The sequence below is a fragment of the Salminus brasiliensis genome, chromosome 3, assembly GCF_030463535.1.
Source record: "Salminus brasiliensis chromosome 3, fSalBra1.hap2, whole genome shotgun sequence".
Classification (NCBI taxonomy): domain Eukaryota; kingdom Metazoa; phylum Chordata; class Actinopteri; order Characiformes; family Bryconidae; genus Salminus; species Salminus brasiliensis.
This window is the reverse complement of record NC_132880.1, coordinates 12283162-12302274: the sequence shown is the minus strand read 5'-3', so window position 1 is coordinate 12302274 and position 19113 is coordinate 12283162. Positions and strand designations below refer to the sequence as shown.

At 38.9% G+C, this 19113-nt stretch overlaps 1 protein-coding gene across 3 annotated transcripts; it reads left to right on the top strand.

Moving 5' to 3' along the window:
* Positions 1 to 378: 378 nt before the first annotated feature.
* On the top strand, positions 379 to 16904 carry hsd17b8 (hydroxysteroid (17-beta) dehydrogenase 8). 3 transcript variants are annotated; one of them, XR_011979282.1, is made up of 10 exons: positions 379 to 426; positions 3743 to 3945; positions 4162 to 4278; positions 4927 to 5022; positions 5296 to 5381; positions 5487 to 5571; positions 12470 to 12512; positions 12620 to 12694; positions 12808 to 15607; positions 16643 to 16904. XR_011979282.1 is itself a non-coding variant. In XM_072675488.1 (9 exons), the coding sequence occupies exons 1-9, from the start codon at positions 381 to 383 to the stop codon at positions 12825 to 12827; spliced, it is 756 nt and encodes a 251-aa protein (XP_072531589.1). In that variant the 5' UTR covers positions 379 to 380; the 3' UTR covers positions 12828 to 15744. The 3 variants fall into 3 exon arrangements, 2 of the variants coding, with proteins under 2 accessions (XP_072531589.1, XP_072531588.1); XM_072675488.1 differs by lacking the exon at positions 16643 to 16904 and having other exon boundaries at positions 4177 to 4278; positions 12808 to 15744; XM_072675487.1 differs by lacking the exon at positions 16643 to 16904 and having other exon boundaries at positions 12808 to 15744.
* The last annotated feature ends 2209 nt before the right edge of the window (positions 16905 to 19113 follow it).

Here is a 19113-nt window from a genome sequence, read left to right as displayed (position 1 = left end):
AAAATGTGGTCCTCAAGTGAGCAAGTCAATAGCCACAGTGGCATGGGGGTGGAGGGGACTTGCCACCTTTAATGTTTTATTCAGTAGGATGGGAAATTGAATCAAATGCACTAAATAAACGGAAATAAAAGAAACAAGTTTTGTTATACTAAGCAAATTTGAACATAAGTATGGAGATGGCATAAATGATTGTTTTTCACATGGATTACCAACCAGTCATAATTATAACAGCCTTCAACCAGAATTACTAAAATATGTGGACTACCACTTGCAATTTACTGTAAAAAAAAAACAAACAAAAAAAACTTGTTACGCAAGTTGGCGCTTTTTTGCTGTTATTTTCTGCCATCTGGTGGACTGTGTGCTGTTTGAGGCTTATCATGGCGGCGCCCTGTCGACTGATATCAAGGTTGGCTGTTGTGTCAGGTGACTTTTAAAACCATTTTGTTTCTCTCATTTAGGTGATTCAACTTTTAAAACAAGTAACTTTAGTGACGATGCGTTACTATTTGAAACACCGACCCAAAACGTAGTCATAAATGAATGCCCCAAAAGTTAAATGTCATTCAGAAAGGGGAACTGGCTCTTTCCTTCAAGGTAGCATTAAACAACGACGGCTGGGCTTGACTAGAAAATTAACTCTTGTTCAGTGGTCTTTCAAATGTTGACCGTTTTGTCAGGTGCCATTTTAACTGTACGTGACATTTATTCAAAGTAAGTTGTGTGCCGTTAACCTTGCAAATGGTTTACATTTTACAGAATTTACACGAATCCCATTCTTTCTAAAACCCTTATCAGGCTCAAAAACTACAAAACAGTAAGTCGTTTTTATATAACGCGAGAAATTGTCTAGATTTGTTTCCTCTGCTAGTACGGGTAAATGGCAGACTGCCTCGCTTACAGGCTATGTCGTCTTTGTAAACAAACTTTGTGTCTACAAGGACAAATTGAAAACCAGTTACGTTGCATTCTCGTGTAGCGTTTGTCATAAACTGAGGACACGTGACATAGGGCAAATGGATGTGCTCCTTTAAAACAGTGAAGGTGCGAGTATTTGTACTATGTACAGCAAAATGTGTCCTCCGTATGTGACCCATCCGTGGTGGTGAACACACACATAAGTGAACTAGGTGCAGTAAGCACACACCCGGAGCGGTGGGCAGTTCCACCTAAAAAAATAATTGTGTGCTGATATTGCTGAGCATTAGGCTGTGAGCATGTGACACATTGGTCACTGTGTGTGAGTTTGTATGTATGTGTGAGTTAAGGGCCTATTAAATTCTGTGCCACCTTAATTATAGTGCTATGTTAATTGAAGCTCCACCATAACATTCAATGCTGCTTACACACGTGGACAAAATTGTTGGTACCCCTTGTTAAGGAAAGAAAAACCCACAATGGTCACAAAAATAACTTGAAACTGACAAAAGTATTAATACATAAAAAACTATGAAAATGAACAAATGAAAATCTGACAATGCTTTTTGCACCATGCTTCAACAGAATTATTTACAAAAATAAACTCATGAAACAGGCCTGGACAGAAATGATGGTACCCTTAACTTAATATTTTGTTGCACAACCTTTTGAGGTAATCACTGCAATCAAACAATTCCTGTAATTGTCAATGAGACTTCTGCACGTCTCAGCAGGTATTTTGGCCCATTCTTCATGAGCAAACTGCTCCAGTTGTCTCAGGTTTGAAGGGCATGTTTCAGCTCCTTCCAAAGATAATCAATAGGATTTAGGTTAGGGCTCATAGCCATTCTTAGCCATTCTTGGTTTTTTTTAGCTGTGTGTTTTGGGTCATTATCCTATTGCAAGACCCATGACCTGCGACTGAGACCAAGCTTTCTGACACTAGGCAGTCTTTTTCTTTCTAGAATCCCTTGATAGTCTTGAGATTTCATTGTTCCCTGCACAGATTCAAGACATCCTGTGCCAGATGCAGCAGAGCAGCCCAAGAACATCCATGCCTTGTTTCACAGTAGGGACAGTGTTCTTTTCTTGATATGCTTCATTTTTTCCATCTGGGAATCTTATTATCAGTTTTTTTTCCATCTTATTATTACCTTTGTCAGATTCAAGTTATTTCTGTGACCATTGTGTTTTTTTTGTTTTTTTTTTCATTAACCAAGGGGTACTGTCAGCCCCTCGTTATCGCGCCCTCCTCTGGGGCGTTTCCGAGCTGCCACCCACAGGCCCAAATAAGGACTTCCTCCTCGTTTGTGTTCATGTTTGGTTCATTGTGTCGATTCATGTTGATTGGGTTCATGAGTTACACCTGGGATTGGGGGGTATTTAAGAAGTCTCGACACCGCCATTCGGTGCCAAGAATTATATCGTTTGGAACCTTGAGGTCGCCCGGGAGGTTCTCTGTACGACTAGCGGTGTGTTAAGTTAAGCTTCAGCTTGACTTCCACGTTCAGGAGCAGGCCACCCTGCCAATTAAGTCATTAAGGCTCTCTCGCTCACGGCCAGGAGTTACTGGCTACCCATTTCTCAGCTAGGCGACCCACACTCACAGCAGCACGTTGCTGTTCCAAGTTTGGTCAGCCTAGCCGTTCTTGGTCATTAGCTGGTCCCCCAGATCAACCCCCAGTCACAGGTTCGTTTTTGGTTCGTCCTCTTGTCTGCCGTGTTAAGGTTTTTGTTGATCACTGTTGGTAATGGTTTGCTGCTTGTTTATCCTATTTTGTTAATAAATCTGCTTGCTTTGACTCCATCTCTGTGAGTGTTCCTCCCATCTTGGTTTGGACTAGCACGCCATGACGGGTACCAACAATTTTGTCCACGTGTGTAAATGCAATTCCACCTTAAAAAAATCATTGTGTGCAATTACACAATTTATAACAATTTGTGGTTTTATTTTGTGTGGGGTGAGGTGTGGGATGTGGTGAGTTTGTGTGTTGTGTGTTTATTTACCTTAAAACCTTCTGTGCCACCTTAATGTTACTTGAAGTTCCTCCTTAAATTCTGTACTACCTTAAAAGAAGTTCCACCTTAAAAATCTGAACATTGAGTCACATGAAGGACATGTTAAACTATAAGAAATACATATGCCACATCATAATGGTTAAGTTCATGAAAGTAACATCTAAGTCATCATCCTTAAGTTTATACTGCACACTCTTTAGGTATTGCTTTATGGAAACATGACAGAACCTGACAAAAATGACTACATTCAAGTTTACAGGTCCTCTAACAGTTATTATTACCATTACTTTCAGTCATTACGTTCATTATTCTTACCATCCGTACTATCATTAAACCTGAACATAATCAAGTGACTTTATCAAATTTTAAAGTAGTTTTGACCAGAGAAGAATAGATCCCTCTGTGATTTAAATCCTCTCAAGGTTTCTTCCTCCAGTTTGTGGCCTTTTGCTTGCTTTCCCAGGGCTTTTGGAGGCTCTTGTCTTAGCAGATTCCTTTAAAGCTGCTTTGCGACATCTGTTGCAAAAAGCGCTATACAAATGCATTTGATTTGCTTTGATTTGACGATAGCATCCACCAAGCATCTCGTTAGCCACACCATAGCAACCACTTTGCAACCACCTGAGGTACCATGGCAACAACCTAGCAACACCAAAGTGACCACCTAGCAGCACGTTAGCAACCACCTAGGAACCATCCAGTTAATCATCTGTCCAGTTCATCATCCACCTCATAGCTATAAATTAAAAAAGCATGCTTAATCCAGTTTTTGTCCTAAATACACAAAACATATGTTTTTTTGCAGGAGGGGGTAGTGGCATTGGAAGGGCAGTGTGTCAGAGGTTTGCATCAGAAGGTGCTTCTGTAGTTGTAGCTGACCGCAATGAAGAATCTGCCTATGAGACACTTGAACTCCTTCCACGTGACTACAGAGGGCAGGAACATGTGACATTAGGAGTGGATGTGTCTTTGAGGGAGAGTGTTGGACAACTAGTAAATACTATACAGGTACTAAACAGGAAATCAAAAGTTTGGGTAATCTCACAGTTAATTCTTAATGAATATCCTTATATGGTTTAAAGGCAAATCTGTTCAAATTATTACTTTATGTGATGGCCCCTTTCCTTGCTAAAAGTACCACAACCAAGGTATGAGCTTTAGAGTATGGCAAATAAATGTAAAACTACGAAATTGCAAATGCTTATTAACTAATATATATTTTAGAGCCATTTCTTTCAGCCACCCTCCATATGTGTAAATGCTGCTGGCATTACTCAAGATGAGTTCCTACTGAAAATGACTGAGAACGACTTTGACAAGGTCATTCAAGTCAACCTCAAGGTACCACTTTGTGTTTTACGCATTACAAACAGAGAAAGCACTTGGCTACATAAAGAATTCTCAATATAAATCTAAGCTTAAATACAGAATGTGTTGATGACGTAAAAAATTATGTATATGTGAAATTCTTTAAAGAAAGGCATTTGAAAATAAAGGCCTTCTTCAAACTGTTCCTACAAAGTGGAAAGTACACAGTTCTCTGTCACTGGATAATATAGCATTTAGCATTTTTTCCTTTATTGCAACTAAGGGCTCAGCCTGAACCATGCGTTATGCCATTATTTATTCACCACAATTTACTGTTGGCACTAGACATTTGGGCATTTTGCATTCTTCTGGCATGCCAAGTTTAGTCTTGCTGCCAAAAGTTGAAACATTTGTCATTCTAGACACAGATCTAGCAGGTCAGAAATTTGACAAACTGACTTGTTGAAAGAAGAAGAAGAAGTAGTAGTAGTAATAACACACAATCACTATTTGTGTTGCATACACAAGAATTGCTTCTGCTTCTTTTACCTTCAGGCCACGACTGCCACGACTTTTAAATTCACAAAGCTATTTGACTCCATGGACTAATTTTCTAGCATAAGTCTAAACATGCAAGTTAATGTCCAGATATTTTATTTAAAGCACTGTTCTCTCTTTTAGGGTACTTTTCTTTTAACTCAGGCGGTTTCCATGGCTCTTGTTGCTGCTGGCATTTCTAAAGGGTCCATCATTACTGTGGGTAGCATAGTGGGCAAGGTCAGTCGAATTTAACGTGTAAAACATATAAGCTGTGCAAATTGTGTAATTTTAGTTTGTAAAAGATCTAAGCACTAAGTGATAGCCATGTGACCAGTGCGTCTTTAAAATCCTAAATAATGTTAGGTTTGTACTTTACTTAATAACTGTTGTGCAAATGTAATCACTTGGTCAAATCTGGACTTCTGCCTTGGTGTTTTTTTATTTAAACAGTTCATAAAAAAACGAATTATATCCCTAGTGTTTGCTGTCTTTTTACTTCACTGCCATTAGGCTGGGAACATCGGTCAGATCAACTACTCTGCCTCTAAAGCAGGTGTGGAGGGACTGACTAGGACTGCAGCAAAAGAACTTAGCAGGTAGAAGCTTTATATATATATTATATATTAGGGGTTGAATATAACATTATAATATATATATACGTTTATATACATATGTGTGTGTGTGTTTTATTGACATTTCAGATATGGGATTCGTTGTAACTGCGTCCTACCAGGATTCATTGCATCACCTATGACGGAAAATGTGCCAGAGAAAGTCATTAATAAGGTATGACATATCATAGAAGCACTGGGTAATAGTGAGTTCAGCAAAGGTCATCGCTCCACCCATCCCCATATGATTCAATGACAAAACAGCCCATTTTCCAGCTCATTTTTCTACTCCAGGCTGTCTTTCTATCGCTAGTGTCAAATTCCAACAGTTAGTTTTCCTTGTGCAAATTTTGGCACATTTTTAGGAATTAAGCCTTGGCTAGACGAGTCCGTCTGTGTGATCTGAGGCAGGATTCACAAAAGCTTTTAATCCAGTTAAATTCAACATTAATTCTATTCAACTCCTTAAGCTGATCGTTTTTCTGATATTTGTGTATAATGACCAGTGTGATCTAATTAGTTGTAAGCCAGCCAGCTAATGATAGCATAGTTAGACATGCTGGTTTATCCTTATTTAAATCATCTTTTAATTACAAGGTGCATGCTACATCTCACAGTAGCAGCGTGGGGTTTAATCTTGGCCTTGAGCTTTTGTTCATCTTAGCAGCTCTTTTACTGTAATTTGAAGGAAATTTGATAGATCCATTTGTAATAAATTTTTTATAAACCCACAGTAAGAAATAACCTATAATCTCACTCCCCTTAAGCTCAGTCATTTCTTATATTGTATGTGTACAACTCAACAAGTTGAACAACAACCAAAAAACAAAATTTCTGAGTTATAATTTACTCTCTGGCCATATGCCAGCTCATATCTCATCCATGATTTCTATAAAAACAGATATATCAGACCTGCTCTTGTGACTAAATCACCTTTTAGGTAACAAGTTTTGCTTTACTGAACTTTTATGTTTATGCATTGTTTTTGATAAGGGTTTGAACGGATATGGTTTGTAAGCACTGTTTGCAATAAAAGTACTGATGTTGCACTGATATTCTCCTGTATAATTATAATGATTGAAATATGAGAATGAGTGAGCAAATTATGAAAGACAGAGACAAAAAAGAAATAACGTAAGAAGAAATGAAGGATCCAAGACCCCCAGTGAGCAAGCCTCAGAGCTTGGAGGAACCATTTAAACATTATTGATATAAGTTACCAAACCATCTATATAATCAGAGCAGTTCAACAGTAATCATAATATTAATTATGGTGTAGATAGTTAATAGTGGTCATTTTAATAGTGGCAGATAGTTAAGAGTCCATTTAGGTTTTAACATGGTCATTAGACAGGTAGCAGTAGTAGGAGGGTGTGCCACTGGTCTGGGGGCCTGCTGGTCGGACTGGTAGGTGGCAGCTGGTCTGACAAAATTAATCCGACATTTCATACAAGATAAATATGGTTTGTAATGAGGGCTTTATTTGTACCAAATAAGTGTAAAAAGATACTTCACCGAAAAGCTAAACCAGCTCAACCTAAACATCACCATGGTTTCATTTGTTGAACTTTAGTTATTTAACTATAAACGCACTGAGCTTCAGCGCAACTTAAATAGGATCAATCATGAATGTTTTTTGTTTTATCATTTTGATTTAATGTAATAAAATAATTCTTGCATGGCACACTGTGGTGCACATAGGTGCTTTAAGGAATTAAACAGTGCTTAAAGTCCCTAAACACCACCATGCATTGACACATGGTGCAGCGTTTGTCCCTCTGTTCAATTTTTGGGTGGACGTTCTTTACACAGTTTCCCATGCTTCTTCTGAAATGAACCCACAGGTTGGTTTGAAGCGTGAGGAGGAGGTTATTTGCTAAAATTTATTAACATTTCATAATTCATTCCTGTAGAGAAAAATGTATATACATGTATATGATGATTATATAAAAACTGTAACAATTCTGCCAAATCAGAAAAATGTGAGAAGTAGAGATGTTTACAAACACATTTAATACAATATAGTTGCAACCATAATAATTCATGGAAAAATATGTAATAAGTAGTCTATACAAGAAGAATTAATGCAAGAAGAATTAATTTGAAGAAGAAATAAATATGTAGATACTTATGTGTATGACTTATATGAAGGAAACTTTCCTGGTTTGTTTTATTAAGTGTTGTTCAGGAAAGTTTCCTTCATATGAGTCATGTTTGAAAAACAAGCCTGAACCTGAACATCACTTAATAAAACACTTAATAAAACAAACCAGGTTTATTGAGCATGTATTGTTTTTCAAACACTGAGGAAATTTAGTTCCTATAAATGGATCATACTAGGTCCTGTTAAGTTTACAGATAATAATACAATAGAATGGTTTGAAAACACCAGTATGTAAGTTTGAATTTGCCCATGGACCCCCTCTAGCGGTTATTAAAATGCAACCTTCTGAGATGAATGTAATTAATCAGGTAGAACACCAGGTGGCAGTGTATCACTGTCTCCCTCTTGCATTAGACCAAACCTATTAAATAGGCTATATGCACATGGGGTGCTGATATGTCTGGTAAGATCTCAGCCAGCTCAATCACTTGTTCTGTCCACAGTGTTGAGCTTTGTCAAGTGGCAGTAATGTCTCAGAAATGTAAGTTTCAGCAAACTGATTGAAGCTGAATATTGCTGTGTGCCTTTGTTTCCAGTAAGTACAGCACAGTACTTTGTGTTCATTTTCTTTCAATGTGAAAACCTCCTGCTTTTTGGAGTCATTTTTAGCTTTATGCCATAGTGCATCTCCTGACAACCTATTAAAACAAGCTTGAGCTAAGAAGCCAGAGTCAACATCCTCTGTTGGGCTTTCTTAAATGTGCAAGAGATGTCTTATCACCTCCACCCTAAATTACAATTTAAATAAGTAAATTGAATACTAGCTATCTTTATATACTTACATGAAAAGTGTTAGTGTTAGCCCCTGTAGCTGTAGTCTAAAATGCTGCTGTGAAGTCATGATTTTGTGAAAATGAAGACTAAACAGTTCCTGTCGTGAGCCTGAGTTTCAGTTCGTCCAGCTTGTTCTCCAGCGATCAGATATTTGCGAGCAGTAGGCTGGGAGGTGGTGTTCTGGTTTGCTTTGTTAGCCTCACTCGGACACCTGCTTCCCTAGACTGAGGCAAGGCCGCGGTAGGTTGCAGGCCTCTGGGTCAAACAAAGCGTGTTTACTAATGTCTAGTAGTGTTTAAATCTAATCCTAAAAGGGTGAGGTTAAATTCAGGGTTAGGTGTAGGGTTACATTCAATACAGTCATTTACAGTTCAGTTGCATTTAAGAGACATTTAGTTGAATGCCAGGAGGCATCTATGAGGCAGGCATTTCTTAGCTTGGCAATGTTTTAAAGAAAAGCTTTCCTAGTAATATTAGTTATAATATGTGTTGGTCAAATATTAGGATTACTAGGGATTTCTCCCTCTGTATTATGACCCTATGATTTTTAGCTGCTAAACAAGAAATAATTAAGAAATTGGCTAAACTTAACATCAAGCCTGACACCAAGTCAGATTTGTACTAAATCTTTGTAAGATTTGTAATCACATATGGCTGATATATACAGCTGTGTATCATCTGCATAACAGTGGAAGATAACACCATATTTGGTTATAACTGTGCCCAGTGTATAACATGTATAATGTAAATATTAGTGGTCTTAAAGTAGAGCCTTACGGAATTGCACATCTCACGTTTGTATGTAAGAAACACCCTTTACAAAGTAATAACATTCAGTTAAATATCATATGAAGGTAAATATCATAGGGCTGTTTGTGTGATTCCAACCATGTTCTCTAACCGGTCTAGGAGAATGGTGTATAGCATTGTGTGATTATTGTTGGGCTCCCTTTGAAGAATGAACTTTACATGTGCATTTGTAAATTATAACATGGGTGAGAATAGGTTTAAACAAAACATGTCTAAATATTACTGAAGTATATTACTACTGAAGATTAGAGTGGAATACAGAACAAATGAGTCATTATTTTATAATATTTGTTGTGGAAGAATAGTATACTGAACGAAAGTCGAAAGTTGGCAGCAAAGGGTCAAGTTGGCAGCACTAATAATTGCTGATTGGTGTCTGAAATAAAATTAAAATAAGTCAGCAGGGGGGGGGGGGTGGTTGTTGCTTTTAACTGTTAGCTCAAGTCAAGTACTAGATGAATACTGAATAACACTGCCTTTTAATTTAACTAGTAATGTCTTTTCAAATGCAATACTTAATTGTTATGGGGAAATAGACCATAACATGAAATGTTAAAAAAGTGGCAAAGTGTGGTGCAATTATTATATGGCATGACCCCATTCTATCACACTTGCTAGATCATCACTGAAATTGTCCTGGAATGCTCTCTAGAAAAAAGTGGAACCCCTGTTTAAGCATCCAGTTTTCCAGATGCTACAAAAATGCTGTAGCTTAGTCCCTGAAGTACACCACAGAAATCTACAATCATGGGAGATCATAGGGGAAAACAGGAGTCTGATGAGTGGGGTGTATGTTTAAGCAAGCAAATCTTTTAGTTCCTGAGAAAGGAAGAGGCATCAATAGAGTACCAAGCCTGCCAACACAAAAAATACATTAAATAAAAAACAGAAACAAAGAAGGAAAAAAAGCACAAATAAATGAATTAATTGTTATGGGGCATAAAACGATAAAGAAATAAATAAATTATTCTAGTGTAGAAGTTAAAATAAATAGTGTTTATAAATGTATATTTATTAATGGCTGTATTTATTTATGCATTCTTTTTCATTTATTTATTTCTGTATTCCTTCCTTCATATGATAATGAAGGGGTGTGTTTTTCTTGTAAGGCTTAACAATCAAGACCAGAAAGAGTGGAATTGATTCAAGTAGAAGAGCGACAGAATTAATAGGCTTTCAACTTCATCCACACACAGTATTGACTGCACTGTTCAGATGCAGTGGCATTCAAAATTTGGATAGACCTGATGAGAATACAGTTACTGTGAATTGTTGAAGTGACACATTTCTTTGATATTTTAAGCAAGAAAGTTTGTTAATCGTGTACAAATAACTTAAAGTACTTTTACAAGTATTAATTAAAATTAAAAAGTTAAATATACTTTTACATCATAGCTCAAAATGATTGCTCCATTTTCTCATCAGGGTGCATAGCTTTGCCAAATTGAGAAATTAAATATATATGCAGAAATTAAATAAAAAAATGTATAAATATACAAATACTATAGTTATTGCTTATTATTTATTCACTGGATTTATTCATATGGCTAAGGTACAATAGTAAGTTATTCATTTAATTACAATATGGTTGTTGGTTTTGTGCATGTAAAGGTTTGTTAAAGAGAGATCAGAGAAGGACAGTGATTAAACATAATATATAGATTTTTATGGTTCCACTACACTCAGAATGTGTCTGAAAAGTTTTAATTACTCGAGGAAATTCTTGAAAATTGGTCTGTATTAAGGGTAGAGAAGCAAGAAAATATGTTCCGATTGTCCAAAATAGGTGGTGTCATGATCCGCTGGGTCAGACAATGAGGGTGAACACTCGCAGGGGATGGACCAAAGCGAGAGAGTTTAACTCAAAACCGGGCAGAAACCAAGGAAAAGAAGCAATAGTTAACAGGATGTAACGTGAAACAGAACGACAACTGTGGCAACGTAAACAGGGCAAAACAAAAGAGCACACCTGTGGCTGGTGAGAGACGAGGGCTAGGCTAGCGAACCAGGGATGAGCCAGAACAATAACGCTAACCTAAACCTAGAGGCAGTGCCTGGGGAAAACCGTGAAAACCAGAAGACTGCGCTTATGAACTTACTTGACTCCAGAGCTGAGGGACACCTGCCGAACCCAAACGACAGAACCGACACAATGACAGGGCTAGGTTCCTTGAGCACAGGCAATACCGTACTTGAGCTAACTACCGTGACTAAGCTTCGAGCACGAAGCGTAGTGAGTTAAGCTCACACACGTGAACAAGCCCCTAACAGATCCATATGGTACAATACGACCTTAGGTAAGCGAGTAGTCACGGTTTGGCAGATACACTAGAGTCCCTAGGCTACGGAGGTTAGCCTCTTCTACCTGAGGCCGTTGCAGAGCCCAACGGATTCAGTCTGCACTACAACACACAAGCGCCAACACTGAGTTAAATTCTCGGCACTGGCTGCTGGCGCTAGCCCTCCTTAAATATACCAGCCACAGGTGGAACGTATTAAACAAGCGTGAAGATAAACACATGATTCCAACATAAACGTGAAGCGTGAACTGAACATGACTGTCAACGTAAAAGTCCATTTCAAAACAAGAGTCCATAATAAACATGACATGAACGTGACAAACCAGTCCGGCCAGCGGGTCCCCCCCAACTCGCCACCACCCATGGCTCACCCGCCTGCCGCTGCTGCCTGTTTGGTGGCCGTGCTGAAACCTAGATGGACTCGTGTCTGTCTGACACTATTAATATCACCACTATCAACTTTCTGTTGTATCTGCTTTGTATCTGATTTTTATCATTAATGTTTAAATAGTCTGGCCAGAGGAGGATGGGTCCCCCTTGTGAGTCTTGGTTCCTCCCAAGATTTTTTTTCCTCCAGCTCTGAGGGAGTTTTTCCTTGCCACTGTCGCCGTTGGTTTGCTCACGGGGGTCTTTGACCCTTCATGTTATTTCTTCTTTCTTCTCTGTCTCTGTCCTTTATTAAGTACTAATTATGTAAAGCTGCTTTGTGACGACAACAGTTGTAAAAAGCGCTATACAAATAAAGAGACCGCCCTCGGGTGTCACAGGTGTGTCATTGTTGCATTGCAATGATGGCATACATCAAACAAACTGCATTTGGCAAATTGTTTATTGTAATTCTTATTCATTATTGTAAATTCTTTATTTAACATGTGTGTATGCCTGCATGTTTTTATTTATTTATTTATTTTTTTTTCTTTTCTTATTTATTTGTACTAATTGCTTCATTTATTGGGGAATAAAGCTAGGAATGTGTGCCAGTTCAAAATTTATGTAGGAAAAAATATTCTGTTTGACTATTACAGATAACTCCATTCATTCTGCTGGGCAGGATGGGAAAACCTGCAGGTTAGTCACTTTATTGACCTAAAATGTAAGCTGTAGTGTGTCACATTGTTTCCTAAAATGAAAAATAATACTTGCCACTCGTCATCACATGCATCACTCTGTTGTAGAGGTAGCTGATGTTTGTGCATTCTTGGCCTCAGATGATAGCCAGTACATAACTGGAGTCAGTATTGAAGTTGCAGGTAAGTGATTTTTCCAATACTATCTTTTAGATATACATAGCTTTAGCTAAGCAATTCGGCTTTTGGTTGTACATAAATTGAAAGCTAATGTTTTTTTTTTTATATCTCCACAGGAGGCCTGTTCATTGGCTGATTTAAAACTCAGTGGCCAGTAATACAGTTAAGGGTGGGACTTGGAGCTGTAGTTGTGACATTTGTGTTTGCTATAAATTAAGCCGTAGCATTTTATTTTGTTTTTGCATTCTAATAATTTTAGCATTCTAATAATTTTAGCATTACCTTTATTTTGCCACCCAACATGTCTCGAATTTTAAATTCTGCTTAATGAAGGTGTTGGATAACGTGTTGAATAAATGGAATGGAAAATGTTTTACCACTTTAGTTTGAGGGCTTCATCCATAGAGCTGATTTCCAAATCATTCATAGAACTGATATGAATTGTTCATAAATAGGCATGTCTTTTTTTACTTTACATGCTATGGGAATCATGCTTCATAACAGTGTTATAAAGTAGGGCTGGGCGGTATATCGATATATTAAAATATATCGGAATATAAACAGAGAGAGATATGGAGTGTAGCTATATCTCACACGCACAATGGAGGCAAGTAACACAGAGCATGAAGAGGAGTTTGCGCTAGTCTGTAAAAAGAACAGGGGTTCGGTAGCAGAAACGTATTATCTGCAGGGAATGCTGAAAGGAGCTAGTATTAAAATGTGGGAGAACTACCAACCTATTACACCGCTTACAACAGCAGCACAAACTTCTGTACGAAGAAGCTGTTAAACTCTGAGCTGCTGCTACTGGTTTAAAGCATTCATGTCCCAGCACCCCTAAACCAGTTCAGACAGCATTGCAAGCTTTCTTTGCCAACGCTGTGCCTTACGAAAAAAAAAAAAAGCAGTGCCATGGTATTACTGAGGTGAGAATTATTTACCACATAGCAAAAGGTATGTTCCCCATCTCAACAGTAGAGCAAGAGGCAAAAATAGAGAGCAAGAATAGATCTCGAGCGCCAGCTACAGCATACAATGTAAAATTGTAACAAAATTAAAATTAATCTCTAGTGTACACATCTCTAGTGAGGTGTTGATTGTATTTTATTAGGCCTAAATTAGTTCTATCTAACATACAGTTATTAAAAAGTAAACATATATTTTTACAGGACATGGCATGGATGATGACAGGGTGACCTGTGTTGGTTTTTTTGTATAATATGTCGCCAATATCACCATTCAGCTAAAATATATTGAGATGATTTTTTGTCTATATTGCCCAGCCCTAAAATTAAGCAAAGGGCTTAATCAAAGGGCCTTATACTCAACAAGCAACAATCACTGTCCTGGTGACTGTCATGTCCGCGTCGCCGCACCCACCCCGGGGGCAGTCCCGAGCCGCGGTCCGCAGGCTTCAAGGACTTTTACGTTGAAGTTCTGTTCATGTCATGATTCACAGACTTTTCAGTTCAAGTTCACGTCGTGTTGGCGTCTGTTTTTGGATCCTAAGTCAAGTGTCTAGCTATAGATTTCACGCGGACGTCTGTGGGAGTCCCTCATGTTTCTAGTTCTACTCGGCTATACCGTTCATGAGCGTGTCATGGTTCAGGTTTGTCCGTGGGTTCAGCGACTGATCTCACAGCTCCTTAGTTACGTCAAGTAAGTTCTGTAGCGCCTGACGAGCGCGGCTTATGTTCTCCCCCGTTTTTCCTCTGGCTCAGCCAGTAGGTTTATGTTTTGTTTATGCCTCACCTTCTGTGTTCACGTTCTCAGCTTGGCTCCTTAAGTCCCACCAGCCTCAGGTGTGTGATTTGTGTTGCCCACGTTCTGTTGTCACGTTTGTGTTTTGGTTGTTCATTAGTCCCTGTAATATTGCTTTGTTTTCTTGTTTACCCCTGTTTTAGTTGCTCAATACAGCACTCTCGCATCGAGCCATCCCCTGCAAGTGATTATCCCGTCTAGTCACAACCTAGCCAGTCATGACAGTGACACTGCTGGGAGAAAGCAAGACCTCATAGATGTGATTTAAGAGAGGGAAGAATTATATAAAGCAATGGCAGACATATAAAACATTTAAAAACAACCTTTGAGTTAAGTACCTTTCTTTTCTCCACAGCAATATAAACATTTAGGGGGGCTTTTCCATTTACCATTGCCTGTGGGTGGTTTAGGTTTAGAATTAATCTTTGTCTTCAATAAATGGAAGGATCCTTTAAAGCTACATTGGGTGTTTACATCTGGCTGGATAGGAGGTAACCCAAAGGGAAATGTAACCTGTGTGATAATAGTAACAGTACATTTCTGGATTTTATATACTGCACAAACAAATTATGCAAAAACTTAAGTGACTTCTAAAGCCTAGAATAAATACTGACAACACCTACAGTGGAGCGATTGTGTCAGACCCTAGTTATCGTGTCCTCCCCCGGGGCAATCCCGAGCTGCCGCTCACAGGCCCAAATATGGACTTCTGCCTTTGTTTCGTCATGTTCGTGTTCATGGGTGTTTGGTTCTTTTCACTTGGGGCGACTCAAGTGAAAATTGTTCTTGGTCTGTTTGTTTGGTTCATTACCTGGGAATGGGGATACTTAAGGAGCCTCAACACCATGGTTCAATGCCAAGAATTGTATCGTTTGGAACCTTGCTCACTGTCAGGATTCACTGGCTACCCACATCCCAGCTAGGCAACCCGTGCTCACGGGGTCACAAGGCCAACCAAACTTACGGTTCCAAGTTTGGTTGGCCTTGCTGTTTTCGCTTAGTAGCTGGTCCCTCTTTTGTCGTTATAGCGCCGGTCGAGCGCAATTTACGCGAGCCCCTGTTTAACCCAGGCTCTGCCTGCAGGATTTCTTTCGTGTCCCCTTTTGGCTTTCCCCCGGCGCTTGCCGTTCACGCCAGCTCAGCTCCCAGTTCCAGGTTCGTTTGGTTTGGTATCTCTTGTTTATCACGTTTGTGTTGTTTATATTTGTACCCTGTAGTTGCTGCTGCTTTTGCCTCGTTTTGCCCTTTTATGTTACCTTGGTGTTTGTTAATAAACAACTTGCTTTATTTCATCTCGGCGAGTGTTCATCCCTCTGTGTCTGGCCTAGCACGCCTTGACAGAGTTATGTAAAACAATGTTAAATCAAATCAAAATCTATGACTCGGATACAGTATTACTTAACGCAGTGCAGCAATTTGACCATATTCACAACGATTTGAAATATTGACAGACTTTTTTGTTGCCCTGTTAATCAAATTCAGAATTATACCAATCAAATGTCTCTATCTCTCTTGCCACCCTGCTGATCTTATGAGTGCATCTGGTCCTGCTATGGATATAGAACGATAAATAGCATTGTTCTACATCACATTAAATGCACAAAGATTAAAATAATGTGCACAAACGTGCCATCCGATTAATGATTCTGTCCTTTTCACCTTGTTAAAAGGTTGAAGATCACATCAACTCTTATCAAAATGATCTCAGAATTCCCACTAGAAATTGAGAAACTGTTGTCCCTGAAAAGAACAGGGGCCCAAGTTCTTAATGTAATATCCTTCCTGTAGCTATAACTGAGTTAAAAGCCTAATCAACAGGGAAATGATCGGGCTATCAACATGTGGCTGTGGAGTACATTCCCAGTGAAAAAGAGACTGAAAGATAGAATTACTGAAAGTTATTGCTCGCTTCAAATTATTAAAACACAACCCGCTGATGTGGACTTAGTTCAAGAGCACACACTCCAGGCAAATAAAATACTTAAACGTACACTCTTTACCTTATTCCTCAGTCACATAAAATGAGCTTAGGTCAAGTAAACAAAAATTAACTTAAAAGAATGCTCACATAGACTTTGGATTTTTCTACATTTCGAAAAATCCAGACTAACAAGTGGGGAAAAAACAATACAAAAGCCAGCACACGAATAAAAATAACCCCCAATTCAAGCCTGATAACTTGTTCCACAGGGTGCAATCACAGTCTCTCTTAACTAGCTAACTCGTAACTTGAAAGAAGGGTGAGGGTCGGGTTGGAAACATCCCTCCTTCTGAAGGAAGAGAAAGCTTCATGAGAGAAAGCTGGCCAAAACACCAAATACCGGGAGCTGGTAAATGGCTGCAGAAGTTAAGTTGTTTCATTTTTTTCCTCTGTGACTGCATGGGGTGTAAATACAGTTTAAATAAATGTGTAAATACAATCTTATTCTCCGTGTCTTGTTTAATTTTAACATTGGTTGCTGTTCCACAGACTGGCTACAGTGGAGGGTGGGGCAAGATTGTTATATTTGTACCTCGCACAACATAGCAGGGGTACACGTCTCTCCACTGGCGTTTCACAAGGCTCTGTGCTTGGTCCTCTTCTTTTCTCGCTCTACACCAGCACTCTTGGTAAAGTAATATCCTCCCATGGATTCTCTTACCACTGGTACGCCGATGACACTCAACTCATCCCTTCCCTTCTGACACACAGGTTTCTATCCGCATCTCAGCATGTCTCGCAGATGTCTCTTCTTGGATGGCGGCTCACTGCGTCTAACTCAACCCCAACAAGACAGAGCTGCTGTACATACCGGGAACTGCTGGACTTCACAATAATCTTGCCATCTCTTTTGAGAACTCACTGGTCACTCCATCTACAGAAGCTCGAAGCCTTGGTGTAGTAATGGATGATTCGTTATCGTTCTCAAATCTGACTCTAACCCTTCCCTCTAGAGAGACCACCCAGGTGCTCAGGGACAGAGTGTACAGAGTGAGGTGTAGTAGAACAGGGGTTAGAGGAAAATTGTGTATGGACTGGGGTGTAGTGCAGCGAGGTGTGGAGAGAAGTTTAGAGGGATAGAGTGCAGAGAGACGGGATGCTGAAGGGTGTAAATGGAGTTCTGAAGTCTATTCTGTTACAGATAAATACAAACAGAAGAAAATTATTAATAATAAATATGAAAAAAATTAAACTTTTGAAAGCTTTTATTATAGGCTAACATTAAACATAATGTAATTATAGACAACACAATTTGAAAAAATTCAAAGCTCTAAAGTGGAAACCTTTATGGCAGCCCATTTTTCATGCGTAAAATAAAAACAGTATAAAATAGCCAAGTATACAAAAATGTGTGTGTGTGTGTGTATATATATATATATATATATATATATATATATATATATATATATATATATATATAAAAAACGGGATATCACAATAATTAGTATCTCAAAATAATACACAGTAACTCACAATTCCAAATTAAAGTCATTCAAGGTATTAAAATAAGAACTACAGACAGGACTTGGCTAATGTAGCCACAGAGTTATCCTATTAGCTTAGCAATAAATGAAAGCATAATTTAAAAAAATAAGAATAATAAAAATAAAACTCACTCTACACATCACTACACATCTAAACAGATGCCAGACATTGTGTAAAACACTTTTTTTGCCTGTACGTTCAGCAATGTGACTTTATAATATAATTTATCAGAGTTGGTGGGATCAGCCAAAACTTACCACAAGAAGCTGATGGTTTAAACATTAGCCAACATTTCTGGATGAGCTTTTAGACCAACCAGCTATTGGGCTAAAGCTTTGGCACTCAACATTTTGGACAGAAGTCCAAACCCCACACACACACACACACACACACACACACACACACACACACACACACACACACAGAGAACAGGTGTAAAGATGAGTGAAAAACATACCTCACAGTAGTTAAAAAACAATAAATAAAGAAATAAATAAATAAACCCACATTTACAAAATAGAAATACTGAGTATTTATACATTAACATACACACTATACATACACCAGAAGACCTGGGGGCCTGCACTGGAGCAGATGCAGAGGGTGCAGCTGGCACTGGAGCAGATGCGGTGGGTGGCACTGGCACTGGAACAGACGTGGCAGGCGCCACCATCACAGGGACGGCGGGCACTGCTTGCCTTAGGGCAGTCACAGACGCCACTGCTTGAACAGAACTAGAAACAGGGGCAGCTGGCACTGTGTGCCTTGTAGTAGGCGCAGACGCCACTGCTGGAGCAGAAACATGAGACATACTCGCTGGATCTTTTATTACAGGAAAAATTCAGCAAAACAAACAGAAACCAAACAAGCACAAAGCTTACCAAATAAACACCACAAGAATCCAATAAACAGGCCAAATCAGCAAACCATTAAACTGACATGCACAAGCACCTAAACGCAGGAGCAGACAACAGAGGACTGAAACAAAGGGGAACTTATACAGACACTAACAAGGGAATCATGGGGAACACCTGGGACTAACAAGGGGGCGTGGCTACAGAGGAGACACAGGTGGACAGGCGTGGCTAGGGCAGACAAGACACAAACAGAGCCATGTGCTTGGAAGCACATGGCAAAACAAAACAAAGGCTTCAAAACAAATTCTTACCCTTCCTCTTCCTCTCTGCAACGTCTT